Source organism: Clinocottus analis, unplaced genomic scaffold, assembly GCF_023055335.1.
Source record: "Clinocottus analis isolate CAN_PGR_092001 unplaced genomic scaffold, fCliAna1.0.p SCAF_12, whole genome shotgun sequence".
Classification (NCBI taxonomy): domain Eukaryota; kingdom Metazoa; phylum Chordata; class Actinopteri; order Perciformes; family Cottidae; genus Clinocottus; species Clinocottus analis.
Window position 1 is genome coordinate 11349487 of NW_027175843.1, and position 18174 is coordinate 11367660.

Sequence of the window (18174 nt, forward strand, 5' to 3'; positions counted from 1 at the left end):
ATGAGTACGTCTCATATTCAGCGATATTAAAGCAACGATGTGATGCCCCACTACGGGCCAAAGCAAACATCTTTTGAGAAAACGGACTGACTCACATCTGAAATTAAGGCACAGAAAAATAAACCGAAGAGGCCAATATGATCAGAAACCTAACACGTGAACTAACTGATCAACAATGAGGTTAACAGAGAGGAGAAATGAGCTGAAACAAGAGCTTTACTAACCAGGTAAAGTCCCTTAACACTCATTTCTCTTTTTAGATGATAAGAATATAATATATGGGCTCTTTTCATTGACATCACTTGATACCAATAAACTGAATACAAAGCTGCATGACAATTCAGTTAATTTTTTTTTCTTCTAAAATTGAAGACTTTATTTAATTCATTCATTTAATTCATCTAGTCACATTTTTAAAAAGCTTTCTGTTTTAAATCCAGCCTTTATTTGACATGAAATAAGAAACGATAACGTATGTATTATGTATTAGAGTATGTGTTATTTATAATTATTCCAGTTAAATTGGAAATCTGTAGTAATAAATATTGTTTAGATGTTAATTAATTGAACTTTATTTTATTTGACCGTCAGTTGTTGACTACGTACAGACGTTAATACAACTGTTAGCTACTTCAATACATATGGCACAAAATCATGTAGCACAAACTTGACATTGTGACGCTCCGGACCTTTGCATGAGGAAATTCTCTCAAACTGGAATTCTTATTTTATGTGTAATTGTAAAACGTTCGATTGTTGACTATTAACCTTGTGTTTAATCTGAAAACATATCTTGTGTGATTGATAGAAAAAAAGCGTACTTATACAGCACACATCAAAATCAGTAATAATGTATTTCACAGGTAGACATATAAGAACAAAGGATGCAGCGACACGCACATTTCTACATAAATACACAAACTCTTCCGACTCTGTCATTCGCTGGCTCCTCAATGGTGGAATGAGCTCCACACTGACATCAGGACAGCAGAAAGTGTCTACATCTTCTGTCGCAAACTTAAAACACATCGTTTTTTTAACTAAACCGTGAATAAGTAAGGCAGTAGTAGTAGTAGCACTTTAGTAACACTTAAATGGCACTTACTGATAACACTTTGTAGTTTGACTTTATTGAAGAAATTGTACTTTCCTGATTCTTGTTGTTCTGAGTACATGGTTGAATGCATTTATTGTAAGTCACTTTGGATGAAAGCGTCAGCTAAATAAATCCGAACGAGGTCTATAAACTAGTGGCGAGCCATAAGGGCCTTCCAAGCCTTCTCTGGGTTGGTGGTTATATATATATATATATATATATATATATATATATATATATATATATATATATATATATATATATATATATATATATATATATATATATATATATATATATATATAATGTAATTGTTTTTCACAAATACACTTCATGTATTATAATTATTTTTGCCTATTATCTTATTTTCTCATTGCACAGCTGCCTTCATCTGTTCCTCTGCTCCTTCAGGTATGGCTTCTTTAGACCTGTTTTACTTCAACTAGGAAGGTTAAATTTCAAATTGTGTGTGTGTGTTTGTGAGCATTTGGCAAATGTTGTCACATTTCAGAGTACAAATTCAAGTATTCAAGGAATTATTTTTCCCATTGCATACACGTTGACAGGTGTGACACATTGATCTCCCTCACTTATCAATACAGCAGCAGGAGTCCCCCAATGCCTCAACTGCAGATGCTTACAAAGCTCTACTCACAGCAGGCAGCAACACTAATGTAGACAATAGCCTTCCTTTAACTGCTCACTTCAATCTGTCCACATTTAGCTCATATTTTATTTTATAGACAAACACTTTTTGTATCTATATCTATAGTATATAGAGCATACATGAGTAAAATTCTCTCCAACTGGACCTCACTGAAGTTTTGTTGAATATCCCTGATGTAGAGTAATGTGTGAGACAATGTTCTCTGAATGTTTTAGTCTGAATGCTCTTCAGGCCGTACATGCTGTAGGGGTATCAATGAGAGCCGATGACTCGTCTGGGCTAAAATAACAGACTCTAAGATAACACCAAGTAATTGATCACCACTGCAGTTGCAGGATGTGAATCGCCTGTAATTATTTTTTCAATGTTGACTCCATGTCATTTTGGATGCTATTAATATGTGGGCCTCCAGTAGCTTGTGTTCATGAAAGCATTTACAAAATATTAAAACGGTTGATTAAAATCAAAGTTGAGCCTTTTAATTCACGGCAGTAGAGTTTTAAAATCAACTTGCACAAAACACAATTTATACAAATTGATTTCATGTTGTACTTGCAGCAATGACATTCACATGACATTTTTTTTCTATAAAAAAACAAAAACAAACCAGAAGTGTCTCAAAACCGGTCAACAAATAGGATTACAGTAAAAGGTTATAGATATCCAAAAGAAAATCATGGAAGTACTTATGTAATCAAACATTGAGAGAGATAATCATGCAAAAAACTAAGTGTTCTCTTCCAGATTGATTGTAAAAAATGATTTGACAATCAGACAATTGCCGAACCTTGCATTACATAACATTGAAAACTAAATTTCAAGAGAAAATGTCCTCAGGAAATCCTTCCTCAAAACTGGCTGTGTGGCTCCAGCTACACATCAACAGTGTAATGCACTTAATGGGGACAGATCCACAACGCGTTCAGAAGTCCAAAGCTTGCATGATGATGATACAGGTTGCCATTGTAAGTTTGAGTGGTATTCACATCGTTCGTAACAGTTTGGAAAATGACAATTGGCAGGCTTTTGTACAATCATGTTAGCTTTGGATTAAGGGTGGAGTTGGATTGTATGCACTGAATGAGGAATGACTAAGTCCACTCAAGATGGAAAGCTTATGCTGCATACTACATATGTAGTTGGGGTAAAATGGAGACAAACCTCAAAACTCCCAATCTATTCTATTAGGGTATCATCACAGGCTCAGTCGCTGTCAGAGCTGGAGCTAGATTTATTCCTCTTGCTGTTGTTTCGGTCTTTGCCCTTTGTACTATCTGGTCTCGGCTTGGCTGGGCTTCTTCGGTCTTTGTACTTTGAGGCGCTATTTGTGTCTCTCCGTTTGGAATCTGGACTCTTTTGACTCTTTCTTTTCTCATCGCTATCACTCTTAGAGCTGCTGCTGCTGCTGCTGCTGCTACTGCTGCTTCGTCTTCTCTTATGGTTGGCAGATTCTCTGTCCTTTCTATGAGAGGCTCGATCTCTGCTGTGGTCTCTCCTACTGCTCTTGCTTCTGGAGCGCCTGCCTCTGTGGGAGTCTCTCGACTTATTTCTGTCCAGACTTCTTGATCTATGTTCCCTATCCCTGGATGTCCCTCGCTTCCTATTCTCCCTTTCATTGTTGTGTCGTCTTTCCTGACTCCTGCTGCGCTCTCTTCCCCTCTCTCTGTCTTTTTCGGGTTTTTCTTCTTTGTCTTTGGACACCGCAGGTCTGCTCCTATCCCTGTTACCGCTACTTGATCGACGGCCATCTTTTGCAGCTGGTTTTTCCTTACTTTTGGACTTTGTCCGAGTTCCCTCACCATTTCTTCCTTTGGCATCCTCTTTCTGCCCTTTGTCAGAGTCACGACCCTTATTTTTATCTTTATTGTTATCCGAGTCCAACTCCTTTTCTTTCTTACGAGCATTTTTGTCTTTGCTCTTGGAGCGACCTTTCCCGTCATCACCTTTGTGCTTGTGACCTTTCTCTCTGCTTTTTGACCTCTTACTCTTTTCTCTGCTTTTGCTGCGGCTTTGAGATTTATCTCTTTTCTTGGCTTTGTGTTTGCTATGCTTCTCATCCTTCTCAACAGTGTCCTCCTCTTTACTTTTGGATCTATGTGACCGAGTTTTCTTGTCTTTTTTACCCTCAGCTGTGTGTTCATGCTTTGTGTTGGAGGTTCGCCTCTCTCTTCTTGGAGCTTTAGCAGCATCATCCTTGGCCTCATTCATGTCCCCTCTATTGAAAAAGGGCAGAGTAAATGTTAACCACAGAACACGACTACTAATATCAGGCAATGGAACTACGTGACAGCGTTCAATAATATTCTGCCAATACATTACCACTGTTTCCCCTACCATTATATTAGGGGGGCGGGGCGCCCCCCTGAAATAACCCTCTCTATATCGCCAAATCACAATACGTCAATTAAGGTTAACTTTCTCATAGAACAGGTCTCCACCTTGTTCAGGTATTAAACAGATTAAAGGCCGTATTTTATTGACGGGACCTACACGACAGCTTGTCATTTCTGTCTCTACGTGGTCGCTTGTAAACACCTCTCCTCTGCTCTCTGTATCCGAACGCCATTGTTCCGCATCGATGCGCAGAAACACTTGCGCGCACACAGGTAAGCGCTGAGCACGCAGCAGCGGGCAGAGAGCGTAGAAAAATATGTTGCGTGAAAAAGCAGACAACTATATCTGCGTTTTAAACGCTCCCATGTAGAAGATAGCAACAGTAGCTCTCCTGCCAGGAGCACCGGAGCAGCTCTCTGAACCCGGAGCAGCTCTCCTGCTCCAAGTGAAACAAGCCAAAGTGCTCGTGTCTTGTTACAATGAGCTGCTGGCTTCACACGTTACAAAGTACACGGACATAAAACTAAGTCATTAATAAATACATGGAGAAATGCCTGTACTTGTTCACAGTTAACAGACTACGCTGCGCATGTGCGACTTAGCGATTTTTGGCGTTTTGCCAAAAGCTAATCTTCGCAAAGTCTCTGTGAAATCTTTTCTGCTGTTCCGTATCTCAAAACCGGAAAAAGCTTCCATCTCAACATTGAGAGTGAACTGAGAGCGGCCGTATCAAGTCAACAACCGCGTTTTAAAAAGATGTGTAGAGAAAAGCAGCTCACTGCAGCCACTAAGACTGATACAACCTGATGCTCATATCTGCAGTCTCGTTTTGTTTTGTTTTGCAATTTGCTTTTAGTTTTCCAAAATGAGGTATTTAGTAGTAAGTACATATAATTTATTTTTTGGACAGATAGAACTTTATTTTTTATTGTTTTAAGTGATTCAAATTTTGTTTTCTTTTTGTAATCTGATGGGGCAATTTGGTTAAATTGAAAGTTATTGTTATTGTCCTTTATTCTTTTATTTATAAAAGCACAGATGGAGTCACAAAATGACGCTATTTAGTTCTTGTTTAATGAGACTCATAAGCTTTGAAATATAAGAAATGCCTTTTCTTTTCATCTTATACCTGGGAAAATTTCAGGAACCCACCCAGGAAGGTTTAGCCGTTTCATGTCAAACATTTCATCACTGCTCTGCACACTAAAGAAATGTTAAGCCCGTTTGGATTCGAACAAAGCTAAATTTGTACATAACATTCTTATAGTGTGTTACATGTGGTATGTCTACTTTGACATACTCTGTAATGAGTGAAAGTTAAGTTATCTTACTTGTCACCCTTAATCCAGCGCTCTCCGGTGACTGCCCTCATCCTCTGGCGCTGCAACTCCTGACGCCAGTGTGGAGGAGTTTCACTGCGCCGATCTCGGGACCTTGAGCGAGACGGAGTCCGATAACGCTGTTTGGGAGGAATAGAAAACGCAAACTACACTGGTCATACAGGAATCTCATAAAACTGCAATTTAAAAGTTGTATAAGTTGTAAAATTAAAATTGTTTCTGTCACTGCCTTATGAAAGCAACAACACAGCATCCAATCTCATTTGTCATAATATGAATTGTGACAAAGTGGACAAAATGTTAGTTGAGCTCTTCTCACTGAAGTCCACCTACCCTTGGACCTCTGCCTTTTATCTTCCTCCCGGATCGTGTCATCTCCAGTCTTTTATGATATGATGACTGAGAATTATAGGTTACGCCAGAACTAGAGAGAAGAAGGGACAGGGAAAAAACCAAGGCATAACATTTTGATTAACATGAGCTTCCAAATGTTCTCATGGCACCCCGCGGAAATAAGTGAGGAGCTTATTGTAAAATGTGTGTAAAAAGCATGCTCTCGTTGAGTGGATTGGCTGGTAGTTTATAACAGTATCATGGCCAGTGTGACCAACTGTGCAGTCACAGAAGTGCGAACCTCATAATTATTTCCTAAAAAGTCCACTCTGCATTTGAATGACTTGAAGCCCCCAGAAACCGACAGCTATCAATAAAACCACTATCTGTTGGTGATGATGTGCCTTTTGAGAAAACTGGAGAAGGAATGTGTTGCAGTGTGTTTAGCAATGTTGCACGTGAAAACTAAAATTGTACATGTGGACACATGCAAAATATTAATGCGTTCTATAGAAAGCTACAGATGCTCGCCGCATTCATTTTTGGGCACACTACGAATGAATCATACCCAATATAAAACGTACTCACCTCTCTCTGGGCCTTGCCTCTTTATTTGGCTGAGCCTTTTCAGCCTCCTCTTTTGGCTTCTGGACCACCTGGAAACTCCTCCTCATAAGAAATCGATTCTCTGGGATGGGTGGAATTTCTTCAGGACGTACAGTAGACGTAACTAACTCTTCTTGTTCTTTCTCTTCAGCACTTTCAGCTTCTGACCTAGGAAATCATTGCAGATCAAAATAGAGATACTAGCATACTGCACACTGCAGAAAGTGAAAATGTGACAATAAATTAGGTACCTTTTCTTTTCCTTCTTCTTCTTCTGTTTCTTTTTTAGCTTTTTCGCCTTCTTTTTCTTCTTCTTAGATTCCTTCTCCGATTCCTCAGAATCAGAGGAGGATTGTGACGAGCTCTCAGAGTCACTGGAGCTGCTGCTGGAACTGGAAGAGGCTCGCTCTTTTTTCTTTTCGTCTTTCTTTGCTGCAAACATAAATAAAAAAAATGTAGGCAGTGCTCATGAAATCTAAAGTGTATTTTAAAAGTATCAAAATTGAGTCACACAAACAAACCTTTTGACTTAGGGATGAGCTCTCCACAGTTCAAAACTTTCACGTCAGCATATGGTCTACTATTGGGATCCGTTTTCTGGTTTTCCATGGTTTGAACAACCTCTTGGCCAGAAATCACATGGCCAAAAACCACATGGACACTAAGGAAAAATAGTGGCGTGGAGTTTCAGTATGGTGTTCTCAGTGAAACATACTGTGCATATTGTGTACTATGCACTCAATCAGATGTTACAGATTAGTTGAGCAGCACTTACCCATCCAGATGTGGTGAAGGTTTTGTTGTTCTAAAGTGGTACAGAAGGCAAATGAAGAAAAAGGGTCATAAATATTTGTATAGGTTAGAATTAATCAATAATGCATCAAATTGATAATATGTATAGGGCTTACATGAAAAACTGTGATCCATTAGTATCTTTGCCCCTATTGGCCATAGACAGCAGGTAGTCCTTGTTGTGTTTAACAGCGAAGCTTTCATCTGGGGGAAAAGTATAATATTGTACTGCCATCTTGAAACCAACGTCAAGTTGGATAACAACTGAGAGCTGTGACCGTGGCTTCTTTACCTTCAAAAAAGCCTCCATATATGGATTCACCCCCTTTTCCATTTCCTATGAAAGAGAAGAAACAAAACATGAGAAAGGGAAGTGTTACTGGAATGAGATTTATGGCGTTATAAAACTTGTGCTGGTTATTGAAATACATTTGGTTAGGTTGGTGTTAACATTTGTCAATGTGTTTTTTAGGGGCTGACATGACGCCATTAGTATGTAGCAGGTAAAAACGTACAGCCAGGTGATGCTATTAACAGAGAGACTTGCAGTCATTAACTATATCTTCAGACTTAAAATATATGGACTTAAAGCACAGGTGTTCTCAGGTAATTGCACCATTCACATTTTTATATTCAAACTGCATTAACTCACCTTCGCTGAAGTCTCCACCTTGAATCATAAAGTCTTTTACAACTCGATGGAACAGACATCCTTTGAAGTGCAGAGGTTTCATAGTTCCTTTGCCGATGCCTTTTTCACCTGCATTAAACCACAGTCAGTTATCAATATTACACTGTGCCAGAAAGTAACATGTTTTCTGCCATTTTGTGCGTGTGTTTCAATAAGAGTTCCATTTCAGTATTTACCTGTGCAGAGGCATCTGAAGTTTTCACACGTTTTGGGACAGACGTCTGAAAACAATTCAACCACAACTCTGCCAACTGCAGGGAAAGAGCACTGTTAGTCTTTTTTCTCCATGGAGAGAAATTACCTTCAAGGGTCAGTTTATTAGGTTTACTGGCTAAGATCAATGCAGTCTGAAACCCTTCTGACGCCCCATTTATCTCAATGATGGTAGACTAAATATTATCCAAATGTGTGTACAATAGAACTCAACAGTAGCACAACATATATCCCAACAAAATGAGTACATGGTTAAATATACACATCTTTAAAGTGCATGTTTCTTTTTTTTCTAAAACAACCTGCCCTAATAGAAAAACTGGACAAAATTGAATGTACTGACAACTGGAAGTAGTCATGTCTTTCTTACCGAGGACATTACTGATGCCGATGTCAAGGAAGCACCGAGCGCGCTGCACTTTAATCCCCATGATCACATCTACTGATCAAACACCTGAGGGCGAGAAACACAATAGCACTTTAGCATAGCTTACATCTAATGAATGAAATCTTTAAATGATAATGAAATCCTTTCCATTCACAATAAATCATGAAAAGGTGTTGGCTGTAAATTATCCTCATAAAATATCAAATGCACAACGTAAACGTGTTCCGCACCGCGACGACGACAGCTGGTTATAAACAGCGAACGTCGGCTAATGTTAGTTTCGTTTTTTCCATCACTAGCTAGGTTAGCTCCCGTGAGCTAGCAACACGTTTTAAGTCTCACGAAGAAGAAATGTGTTTGAGTCTATCGATCACAACTGCTCGCGCGCAAACATTCGCGTTCAGGATTCTATCGTTATGGTTCCGCACACGCACATGCACACACACACACGGTCACCATCACCATCATGGTAGGCCTGGTGTTAGCATTAGCAGGTTCAACGAGCAGGGAAACATGTTCAGAGGGATTATTTTACTTGACGTATTAACATGCAATTTAGACGTATTTAACTACACACATGTATCGACAAGACGTGGCTGATGCGGAATCACGTCACCTGGAAACAACACGAGATCACTACATACAGCGAGCTGCTCGAACCAACGACGAAAATAAACTTTCATTCAGTTTTGGGTTCACTGTTTTCTAAAGATGGCGCGGCTCGAACGTCAATGCATTTCAAGAATCGTGCGCCAGTGAACGCAGCCGAGCACGTACGACGTAGTCAATTGTGCCCTGAGATTACCCTGTCAGGTACGGCTTTTCACAGGCTGCTCGTCATCCCCGGTCTGTGTGGTTACGTTTGGATAGTTTGTTTTCTCATGTAAGAATGATATATTTTTAAAACGATTTCGATTAAACAAACTATCAAAAAGTACACGGATCCTACACGGCAACTGTGTGCCTGCTGCCTGAATGTCAAAACCCAGGGTATGAAAAACCTAATGACTCTTTGCGTCACGCGCTACGGAAGAGAAGTATTGCAGCACCCATGCTGACCTGATGCTGACTTTGAAAAAGTGATTTTAATGTTGTATTTTATTACTGTAATATATATACACAGTTTTCTTTTATATCATCTAAATACATCCTCGAAGCCAGCGACGGAGTAATTTGCCTTTGTCGGTGATCTAAAGTGATCTTTTCTCCACGCACGTGAATACCGTGTTACCCAACTGAACGTCGCTACTGGCAGCTCACCTTACCGTGGTGACAACGTAACGTTAAGGAGAAGTGACACGAAATAACAAAATGCAGCTTTCTACGAGATGAAATCCTCCGAACCCGAGGTCAGCATGTCACACTGAACTGTCATGCAAGTGTTGTGTAATATAATGTAATTTGGAGCACAACATATTTTAATACATTGTGATATTTGTATAAATATAGTAATGGGTGTCTTTGGTTGTGTTTTTTTGTGTCTCCAGCTGTTGTTAAAAGAACACATCACACATCCTCCCTCCAGACTGTATTGTGGGTGTGATCTCAGCTAGCTGAGGTTACCTGCTGCTTTTGACCTTTTTTGGTACAATGAAGACCCCCAGTGCATACTTCATTTGAGCTGATGTCTGCGGTGATGCTTCGGGTCCGGTGTGTGAATTCCTTCCTTCGGAGGCTCCTTCATGGGGGGGCAGTGAACCGAGACCAGGTTCTGGAGCAGCTGCGGGTTTGCTCGGCAGAAGACCAGGTGTTTGATGTGGTGGGCAAGAACAAAGCCAAGCTCACAGTGAACCATGTCAGCAAGGCTGTTGGGATGCTGTGGCATTTTCAGAAAGAGAAGCCAGAGATGCTCAGGACTGTGGAGCTCATCAGGAGGCACCCACAGTTCTTGACTCTCAGGGTTTTAGCAGAGAACAAAATTGCTCTTATGGATGATTTAATGTTGGTCGACATCCTTTACAGTTTCCTCAGGTACGTTAAGATATAGACACAATCAAGTTTAAGTCTATGTATGTATTGATATCATAATATCTTAACTATAACATGCTGTATTATTGACCATCCTTTAGGTTGAACTTGGATCAACATGACTCCCTTGTTCAGCAGTTAGTCTCAGAAGCTTGGCTCAGAATCGACAGGTATGATTGCGTTACATTGTTTTGAGCTGATGGGATGTAAGTCTGCAACTATCATTTTCATTATTTAACGATTTGGTAAATATTTTCTCAATTAATCTATAAAATAGATAAAATACCTCATCATTGGATTAGTTGTCTGATTGTTTCAGCACTAATGAGATGTTACACAAATGTGGATTTTTGCAGATTTCCACTGACATCGCTATCCAAGTTTTCCATCTGTTTGAGTGATCAGCACCTTCAAAACAGTCCTCTAATGGGCCACATCACCAGTATTGTGGATCAGAGGTTGTCTTCCATTGATGATGGCAGGTTGGTCAGGAGACCGGATCAAATGACAAATATTTAATCAAATTCAAGTACTTCATATTGTGTATTGACACTGGTTGTCTTTCCCAGGGTCCTAACTACACTGATGATTAGCGTGTCGTCCCTGGTGTCTCCCCGGCTTCGGGATGCCTTCATTAGCCGGGCAGACCATCTCCTAGAAACCATGGATCCCTCAAATTATAACAACACGCGGAGAGTGGTGCAATTTCTGCGCAACGTCAAGCACAGTTATCGGCCTCTGCTGGACAAGTGCAACAAGATCATCTTGCGCAACCTTCCTAGACTGGACACAGATAATATTAGCCTCATCATGGGGCTGTATCAGTCCTTGCAGTTCAACAACTGTGACTTTAGGCTGGCTGTCAAACAACGACTAACGGAGCTGATTGATTCAAGCATCGATCCCTTCTCCTTCACCAAACTTTTCGTCGCTCTGGCGCCGATGGCCGGTCGGGAGCTCAAAGAAGGGTGTGTATCATTATCAATGGAGTGATCCATAAGTGAAAATCTAAACCAATTTACAGCAGTTCTTGAGTTTCACATGTCTCTTATGTAATGTCATCCCTCTCAGGCTGGAAAACACGGCCCTCATGTTGGCAGACGAGCTCAGTGCACATCAAGCTCTGGCAGTACTTGAAGCTCTAGAAGAGACTAAGAGCAGGAATCTTAGCTTATTGAACAAGTGAGTTCAGATCTCTGCCATATAACAACAATGTATTTGCTAATATCAATTTATTGCAGATACATCAATATGATCATATATTTCAACTGAAAAGTAATTTGAAATTTCAGTACATAGATGACAAAACTGAGATTGATTAAATGTTCTTGACTTTGGAATATATCGAAGCCCCTCTGAAGTGTTCAATTGTGTTTCATGATCTTCTTCGGCAGATGCCGTTTTTCGTGAAATGGATCTTTCTATTATTTTGTATATGTTTCTGAGCACTCAAAGAACCTCTCACTCATGTCGTGTTAAAAGTTAAAACTAAAAATTAATTCTTGACTTTAAAAAAGCAGTTTCTCACAGTGTTTTCATTACATCAGTTGGCAAATATAATTATTACGATATTATTTTCCAGAATTGCATTAGTGATCCAAAGGAATCTTCAGGTCTACAAGCCAGTGGAGGTGGCCAGAATCGCACAAGCTCTTGTTCTGATGCATTACCAGAACCCTGAACTCTTTACTAAACTACGAAACATTTTAGTGAAGTAAGTGTTTATTTAAGCTAAAGAGGACATTCCGCTTCACTTTTTGATGGAAGAAAATGTAGACCAATTACACTTTTTCTTGCAGATTTTTAGAGCACAGATTCTACCCCTACGAAGTGACCATGTTGACCCGCGTTCTGTCCATGCTGCCCTGCCCACGGATGGACGAGGGTGTGATTTCACGGGTGGATGCGGTGGTGACCCAGTGCAATCTCAATGAACTCAACACCATTTCTCATGTCGTTGCCAAGTGGGTGCGTAATGATCCCTCTTACCGCCACAACACTCCCAGCAAGTACGTCCGTCTGCTGCAGAGACTGAACCGCTGCGGGCACGAGAGGCTGCAAACAGCCAACCGGCTGGATTTGGTATTAGAGGAGCTCAAGTACATTTCGGGAGAGTGGTTCGAGGAAATGCTGCTGGATGAGACGATGGTCATGCTGCAGAGGATGACAGACCAAATACACTGGACCAATGTGCCTGAGTTGGCCCTCTTCTTAACCAGAATAAATCACCTCTGCCCTCCCCTGATGGACCGTATCGCCAGCGTGGCTATTAAAGACATTCACAAGGTGCCCTAAGAGACGTCATCACATGTTAAGTTTGCATTAATTAAACATATTAACTGTATTTTTTTCTGTATAATTTCTCAGATTCACCACTATGCAACATACACCATCTTGCTGCCGTTCTCTGTCCTGAATTATGATGCAGAACAAACAGACGAGTTGTATGATGTTTGCATTAAGCGTTTTCTTCCTCATATCAGTAAGTCAATCAGTTTTACGCATTTGTGTACTTTTTTATTTCAAGCTTCCAATAGCAGCTGTCTTTGTGTTTGTAGGCTCCTTTGACCCACATCTGCTCGTTCTCCTGGCGTACAATTTGTCTGTGGCCGACTGTTTTCCCGAGGAACTCGTCAGAGAGATTTTCAGTATAGACTTTCTGGGAAAGCTGGATGCCCAATTAGAAAGTATGTCTCCACTTTGCTTGTGTTTTGAAATGCATCGGTAGCACAATATTTACCTTGAGATGTAATCACGTCACACCTCAATAGAACCAACAGAACTGTGGTCCTTTCCTCTTCCAGCTCTCCCTGACACCCTCAACATGCGGAATAGACTACGCCTCATGGAGCTCAATCGCGCCGTGTGTCTCGAGTGTCCCGAGTTCCAGGTGCCATGGTTTCATGAGCGCTACTGCCAGCTTTTGCAAAAGAAAGGTAAAAAGAATCAATGAAAAATTATGTATTAGTATTTTGTTGGGTGTTCAAAATTCCAACAAATCACGAATCCATACCCCTTTTTTTTGCAGGTAATGGCACTGTCAGTCCTGTGCAACAGCAAATCCACAAAATGTTGGGTGACGTTCTCGGTGGCATTAACTATGTCCGAGTAGCAGTTGTGACTCCATACTTTTACACCATCGGTGAGTGATATTGGGAAAGCTCTGTATTTAACATTGATATGATATTTCATTGCATGTTTTCTATTCTATTCTGAAAAAGTAATTTAAATGCATTATATATAACTGCTAAATACAAGCCTTGAGGTAACCGCAACATTATATTTTCATTCAGTAAAAATCTCCACGTACTCAGCCCGAAAAAATTCAATATATTCTCAGGACAGAAATGTCATGTGACCACGTTTGCCTTTTCAGACTTTGAGTGCACTCTGGACAAACACCTTCAGCCGTTGCCCTACAGCAAGCCCAGCATGCTGCAGATCTCAGACAGAGGACAAGTTCACTGGGGGAAAAGCTCAGAGGAAATCATCCGGGATGTGCTTCCACCTGGAGCTCAGCAGTAGGGACCCATTAAACAAACATTATGGATTAAAAAAAGATGAATAAGTAGACAACTCAGAAATAAAATGTGTTTGACATCCTGTTTTTACTTGTGCCTCAGAGTCGCTGTGGACTTTCTCGATTCAAGGTCTTTTTGCAAGAACTCTGCATGGATAAAAGGTGAAGCCCTGATGAGAAAAAGACACCTTGAAATTCTGGGATACCGTGTGGTTCAGGTGAGAAGACATCATTTCAAATTGTGTGTGCTGTTAGTCTTCTCTCCCACTGAATCATATTAAATGTCTGTGACACTTTTACAGATCCCTCACTTTGAATGGAACTCGATGGAGCTTTCAACACCAGATGCCTGGAAAAAATATCTGAAGATGAACATATTCAGGGAGCTCTCTCGTTGAAGGCCTTATTTATTGAACAGTAAACAATAAGTAATGTTGCATTTGACATTTTGACACACTTGAGTTCTGGACTAAATACATTTCTAGTATGTTCATGTATATCAAGTGTTCCTTTTAGTTACATGAATCGACCTCAATCATGTTGAGTGAGATTGTGTATTATGTGCTTTTGTATTGAAATTTATATTTCAAATAAATATCCAACAATAATAGGTTATTGTCAGTGATGCTCAAACAACATAAACCTATCTATCATGCAGTTTTCTTGCAAATAATATGCTATATATTGTTGAACATTGTACAGCAAGTAACACATCTTGTGTACTACAAACCTCCTTCACATGTGTGACTTATGTGAGCTCTTATTCCCAACTGAATCTTTGGTTAATTTAGGCAATTCTGCTCTGACTCATACAACAACAACAAAAGTGTAAAATGTTTCAGGTGATGCTACTCATGAGGTGCACAGGGACACAACATTTCTGGGCTTGAATAATATGCATATTTTATGAGCTGTGTTAAAAACAATCTAAAATACAACAATCAACTAGACACAGTGAGCCTGTATGAGATAATATGGTAATACTGAAGAGACACAGAGTACATGATATTCACTGGAGAAGGAATAATTTCAGGTCACACAAACATGAATTTCTATGCAATCCTTAAATGTTTTAATAAGTGGAAGTGGTGTGTTTTAGTAGATAAGAATAAACAATAAAGTCAGGTCCAAATGTCAAGCAAAAAGCCAATTAAAGCCATGATGTCATTAAACCACTCAAAAAACCGGCAAAGGGAACATGTGTTACATCAAAATTTTGACTTCCAAGAACCAGCCACTAAATAAGAGCATGTACATAATAATTCGCCTACACCAGTTAAGTTAAAGTGCCTCATCGGCCCCAGGACTGTTGTCACATTTTGGGCATTCGTGCTGCGTTCAGACGCATAGTCACACAGGAGGCACCAGCTGCGTAACGCATCTCTCTGATGATACCAGTCCACTGTTTCTTGTCTTCTTCATACCTGGGGAGACCGTGAAAACATGTCATTATAATACTCCACTGGTCAGATTGTTTTTTAACACATGTATGGATTTAATGCAACAAAATCAACACATACTGCCAAATGTCGATGATTTCACTTGGTGCACACTCTTTGTTCTCGTTCACCACCATGGCAAAGCCTCCCAGAGTGAATAACTGCCCTCCGCAGCTCACCAGGTTGACGGAGCTCCTCTCCTGGGGCAAGTCTGTGAAGGGTGACCACCTACAACAAGGTTGAAGCTGTATTAATGTGACATCTCCATGTTGTTTGTTCTTTATGAAAAAGCATATCTATTACACAAATAATAGGTGTTTATTTTTTCCCCGGGTTTTGGTTTTCAGCTCTTTAGTGTCTTTGAAATTGAGCAATCTAAAGAAGTTATCTTCTAAGATCCTAAATTGATTCACGACTTCCAAAATTTGTTTGGCAATTTTTGTCAGATTTGTTGTAAAACCATAAAAAAAAATACCAACAGGCACCATATTTATTTTTTTAAAATATATAATTTCAACTTTTAATTCTGAGAAATAGTGTTTTACAATGTTTTCATGAATTGATTTTCAAAATTTCTTTTAGGCTATAATTTTCCAGACTGCCTTTGTTGGTGCACAGCGAACAGGAGTAGATCCTGAAATTTGCAACCGCATTCACTGAATTGAGAAACAATTGTGACCCCGAGAATAAAAATGTGATTTAAAAAAAATCCCACTCCTAGGTTTAAAAAGCTGCAATATTTGACTGAAACTTATTTGAACATCGTTAAATATTTAAACTTTGATTGTGAACAACCAAATAAAAATTGCCATGAGTAAATAATAATAACCAGCCATGCACAACACTTGAAGGACTTATAATAATACATAATAATAATAATAATAAAGCACGTACTTGTTGGTTCCGAAGTCATACGTTTCACATGCGGCTATGAGGCCTTCCTCATTGACTCCCCCGGCGACAACAATCATCCCCTTGTGGATAACTGCCCCGAACATGGATCTGGGAGTTTTCATGGAGGCCACCTCCTTCCACTCTGATCTCTTGTGGTTGTATGCAAACATCTTATTGGTTGCTTTACTTTACCAGCGAGACAAATATGATTCCAGAGGATGGTTAGTGTAATCGGAAAATCACATTTTGACTTAATATGAACTGTTTTGGCATTTAAATCTTACTTGTCATCCGCTTTTCCTCCAATACAGTACACCAGCCCGTTCTCAGAGACCACACAGTGGCCGTGGATATTCGTGGGCAACTTTTTAGTTTGAGTCCACTTCATTTTTCTAAAAAGGATAGACAGTATTTAAAAATTAAATATAGGAGCATTCAATGAGACAAATCTACTGAACGAGCATATCCAAGACGGTTGGCTCTGAACTTACTTAGTGTCGTAGCACATGACAGTGTCCTGAGACTCATCGGACTGTAAATCTTTTCCTGCGATAGCAAAGAGGAGATTTTCACATTCCCCCACAGCAAACAAACACCTGGGAGAGGGCATGGGTGGCAGAGCAACCCATTCAGCAGTGAGACTGTCAAACTGAAAGACACATTTTAAAATATTAAAAAACAAAACAAAATAGAGAATTACTTTTGATGTTTCCATCACATCTTTAACGTAAATGTAATCTTTATACCTGGTAGAGGTAACACTGCAATGGGTTTTCTTTGTCCTCTTCATCAACAAACAGTCCTCCCAACACATACAGGATGTTGTTCTTCGACACCACACTGACGTGGTTTCGGGGGATCAGCTCTGACATTGCAGCGAGAAAGCATTCGTTCTCCTGGGTGTCATAAGCCACGCTCGCAGTGTCATTAATCATCAAAACCATGTCTTTGGCATACATGCCATATCTGCGCTTATCTTTCAGATAGCCGGGCAACGTTCCCTCCTCTCCTTCTTCATCGTTTTCTCCTTTAGTCTTCTCGGGCAGCTTTCCCGCAAAGGCTTCCTGAATGACTTTGATTTTTTTGAGAATCTCAGGATTACTCTTAATGAGGTCATCCTTCTCCACCTTCTCCTTAAAGTACTTCTCTGGGAGTAAACGGAAACGAATGCAATCAAAGGCCTCCTCTAAGGATTTCACACGCTTCTCTTTGTCTTTTCTGATCCACCTCATGAGGGTCTCAAACACCACTTCCTCTTTTTCTACATTCAAAGTATCAGCTCCAATAACAGCAAAGAGTTCAGGTGGAGTGAGCTCTAAGAAGTCCTCGTCCTTGGCTATGGTCTCAAACCAATCTGCAATGTGATCTCGAGCTGCCAAGGCTAGTCTGGCGCTGCTCAGCATCAGTCCCAGCCTGTAGATGGAAAGGCAGTTTTTCTTCGACAGCCCCTTCTGGAGATAATTCACACAAACTGTAAACACCGAGGGAATCTGGAGACGATTGGCAGCGGCCAAAACATCCTGCACATTGTTTTCATTGATATCAATCTCTGCTGAGTACATGTAATTTACAATGGCCTCCATCACATTGGGATCCATGTTCTCCAGAACAACCTCCATTGTATCCATTTCCTTGCCATCTGCTGAGAAGTACAGCTCCCGGAAATAAGGACTACAAGCTGTCAGTATGAGGCGATGGCAGGGGATGCTTCTGTCTCCAACCTTTAGGACACAGTCAATTAACTTGTTCTCATTCAGGAGCTCTTTGAGTCCATCTTGCAGCAAAGTGCTCTGAAACAGGCGGAGATCCTCCCTCATGCTTTGGGGATCCATTCTTTTAGGACAGGGAGTGGATGGAGGTGTTCCTGACAGACCGTCCTGGCTGGTGAAAACA

At 40.2% G+C, this 18174-nt stretch overlaps 3 protein-coding genes across 7 annotated transcripts; 1 reads left to right on the forward strand and 2 right to left on the reverse strand.

Moving 5' to 3' along the window:
* Positions 1 to 2220: 2220 nt before the first annotated feature.
* ppig (peptidylprolyl isomerase G (cyclophilin G)) lies at positions 2221 to 9187 on the reverse strand. 5 transcript variants are annotated; one of them, XM_068572859.1, is made up of 13 exons: positions 9077 to 9187; positions 8443 to 8526; positions 8036 to 8110; positions 7821 to 7928; positions 7461 to 7505; positions 7285 to 7372; positions 7152 to 7181; positions 6898 to 7037; positions 6628 to 6808; positions 6359 to 6544; positions 5771 to 5861; positions 5429 to 5556; positions 2221 to 3978 (listed from the first exon to the last, which is right to left on the reverse strand). In XM_068572859.1, exons 2-13 carry the CDS (start codon positions 8501 to 8503, stop codon positions 2967 to 2969), a joined length of 2145 nt encoding a protein of 714 aa, XP_068428960.1. In that variant the 5' UTR covers positions 8504 to 8526; positions 9077 to 9187; the 3' UTR covers positions 2221 to 2966. The 5 variants fall into 5 exon arrangements, with proteins under 5 accessions (XP_068428960.1, XP_068428961.1, XP_068428962.1 ...); XM_068572860.1 differs by having other exon boundaries at positions 9038 to 9181; XM_068572861.1 differs by having other exon boundaries at positions 9105 to 9132.
* A 313-nt stretch (positions 9188 to 9500) lies between these two features.
* fastkd1 (FAST kinase domains 1) lies at positions 9501 to 14542 on the forward strand. Its single transcript, XM_068572831.1, has 15 exons — positions 9501 to 9809; positions 9948 to 10431; positions 10530 to 10598; positions 10785 to 10910; positions 10998 to 11396; positions 11500 to 11610; positions 12011 to 12142; positions 12228 to 12714; positions 12796 to 12910; positions 12987 to 13115; positions 13233 to 13364; positions 13457 to 13570; positions 13805 to 13949; positions 14052 to 14166; positions 14251 to 14542. Exons 2-15 carry the CDS (start codon positions 10085 to 10087, stop codon positions 14344 to 14346), a joined length of 2517 nt encoding a protein of 838 aa, XP_068428932.1. The 5' UTR covers positions 9501 to 9809; positions 9948 to 10084; the 3' UTR covers positions 14347 to 14542.
* Positions 14341 to 18113, reverse strand: klhl41a (kelch-like family member 41a). The gene is made up of 6 exons (XM_068572832.1): positions 17028 to 18113; positions 16773 to 16930; positions 16566 to 16673; positions 16282 to 16467; positions 15469 to 15615; positions 14341 to 15372 (listed from the first exon to the last, which is right to left on the reverse strand). Exons 1-6 carry the CDS (start codon positions 18111 to 18113, stop codon positions 15261 to 15263), a joined length of 1797 nt encoding a protein of 598 aa, XP_068428933.1. The 3' UTR covers positions 14341 to 15260.
* Between the last annotated feature and the right edge of the window lie 61 nt (positions 18114 to 18174).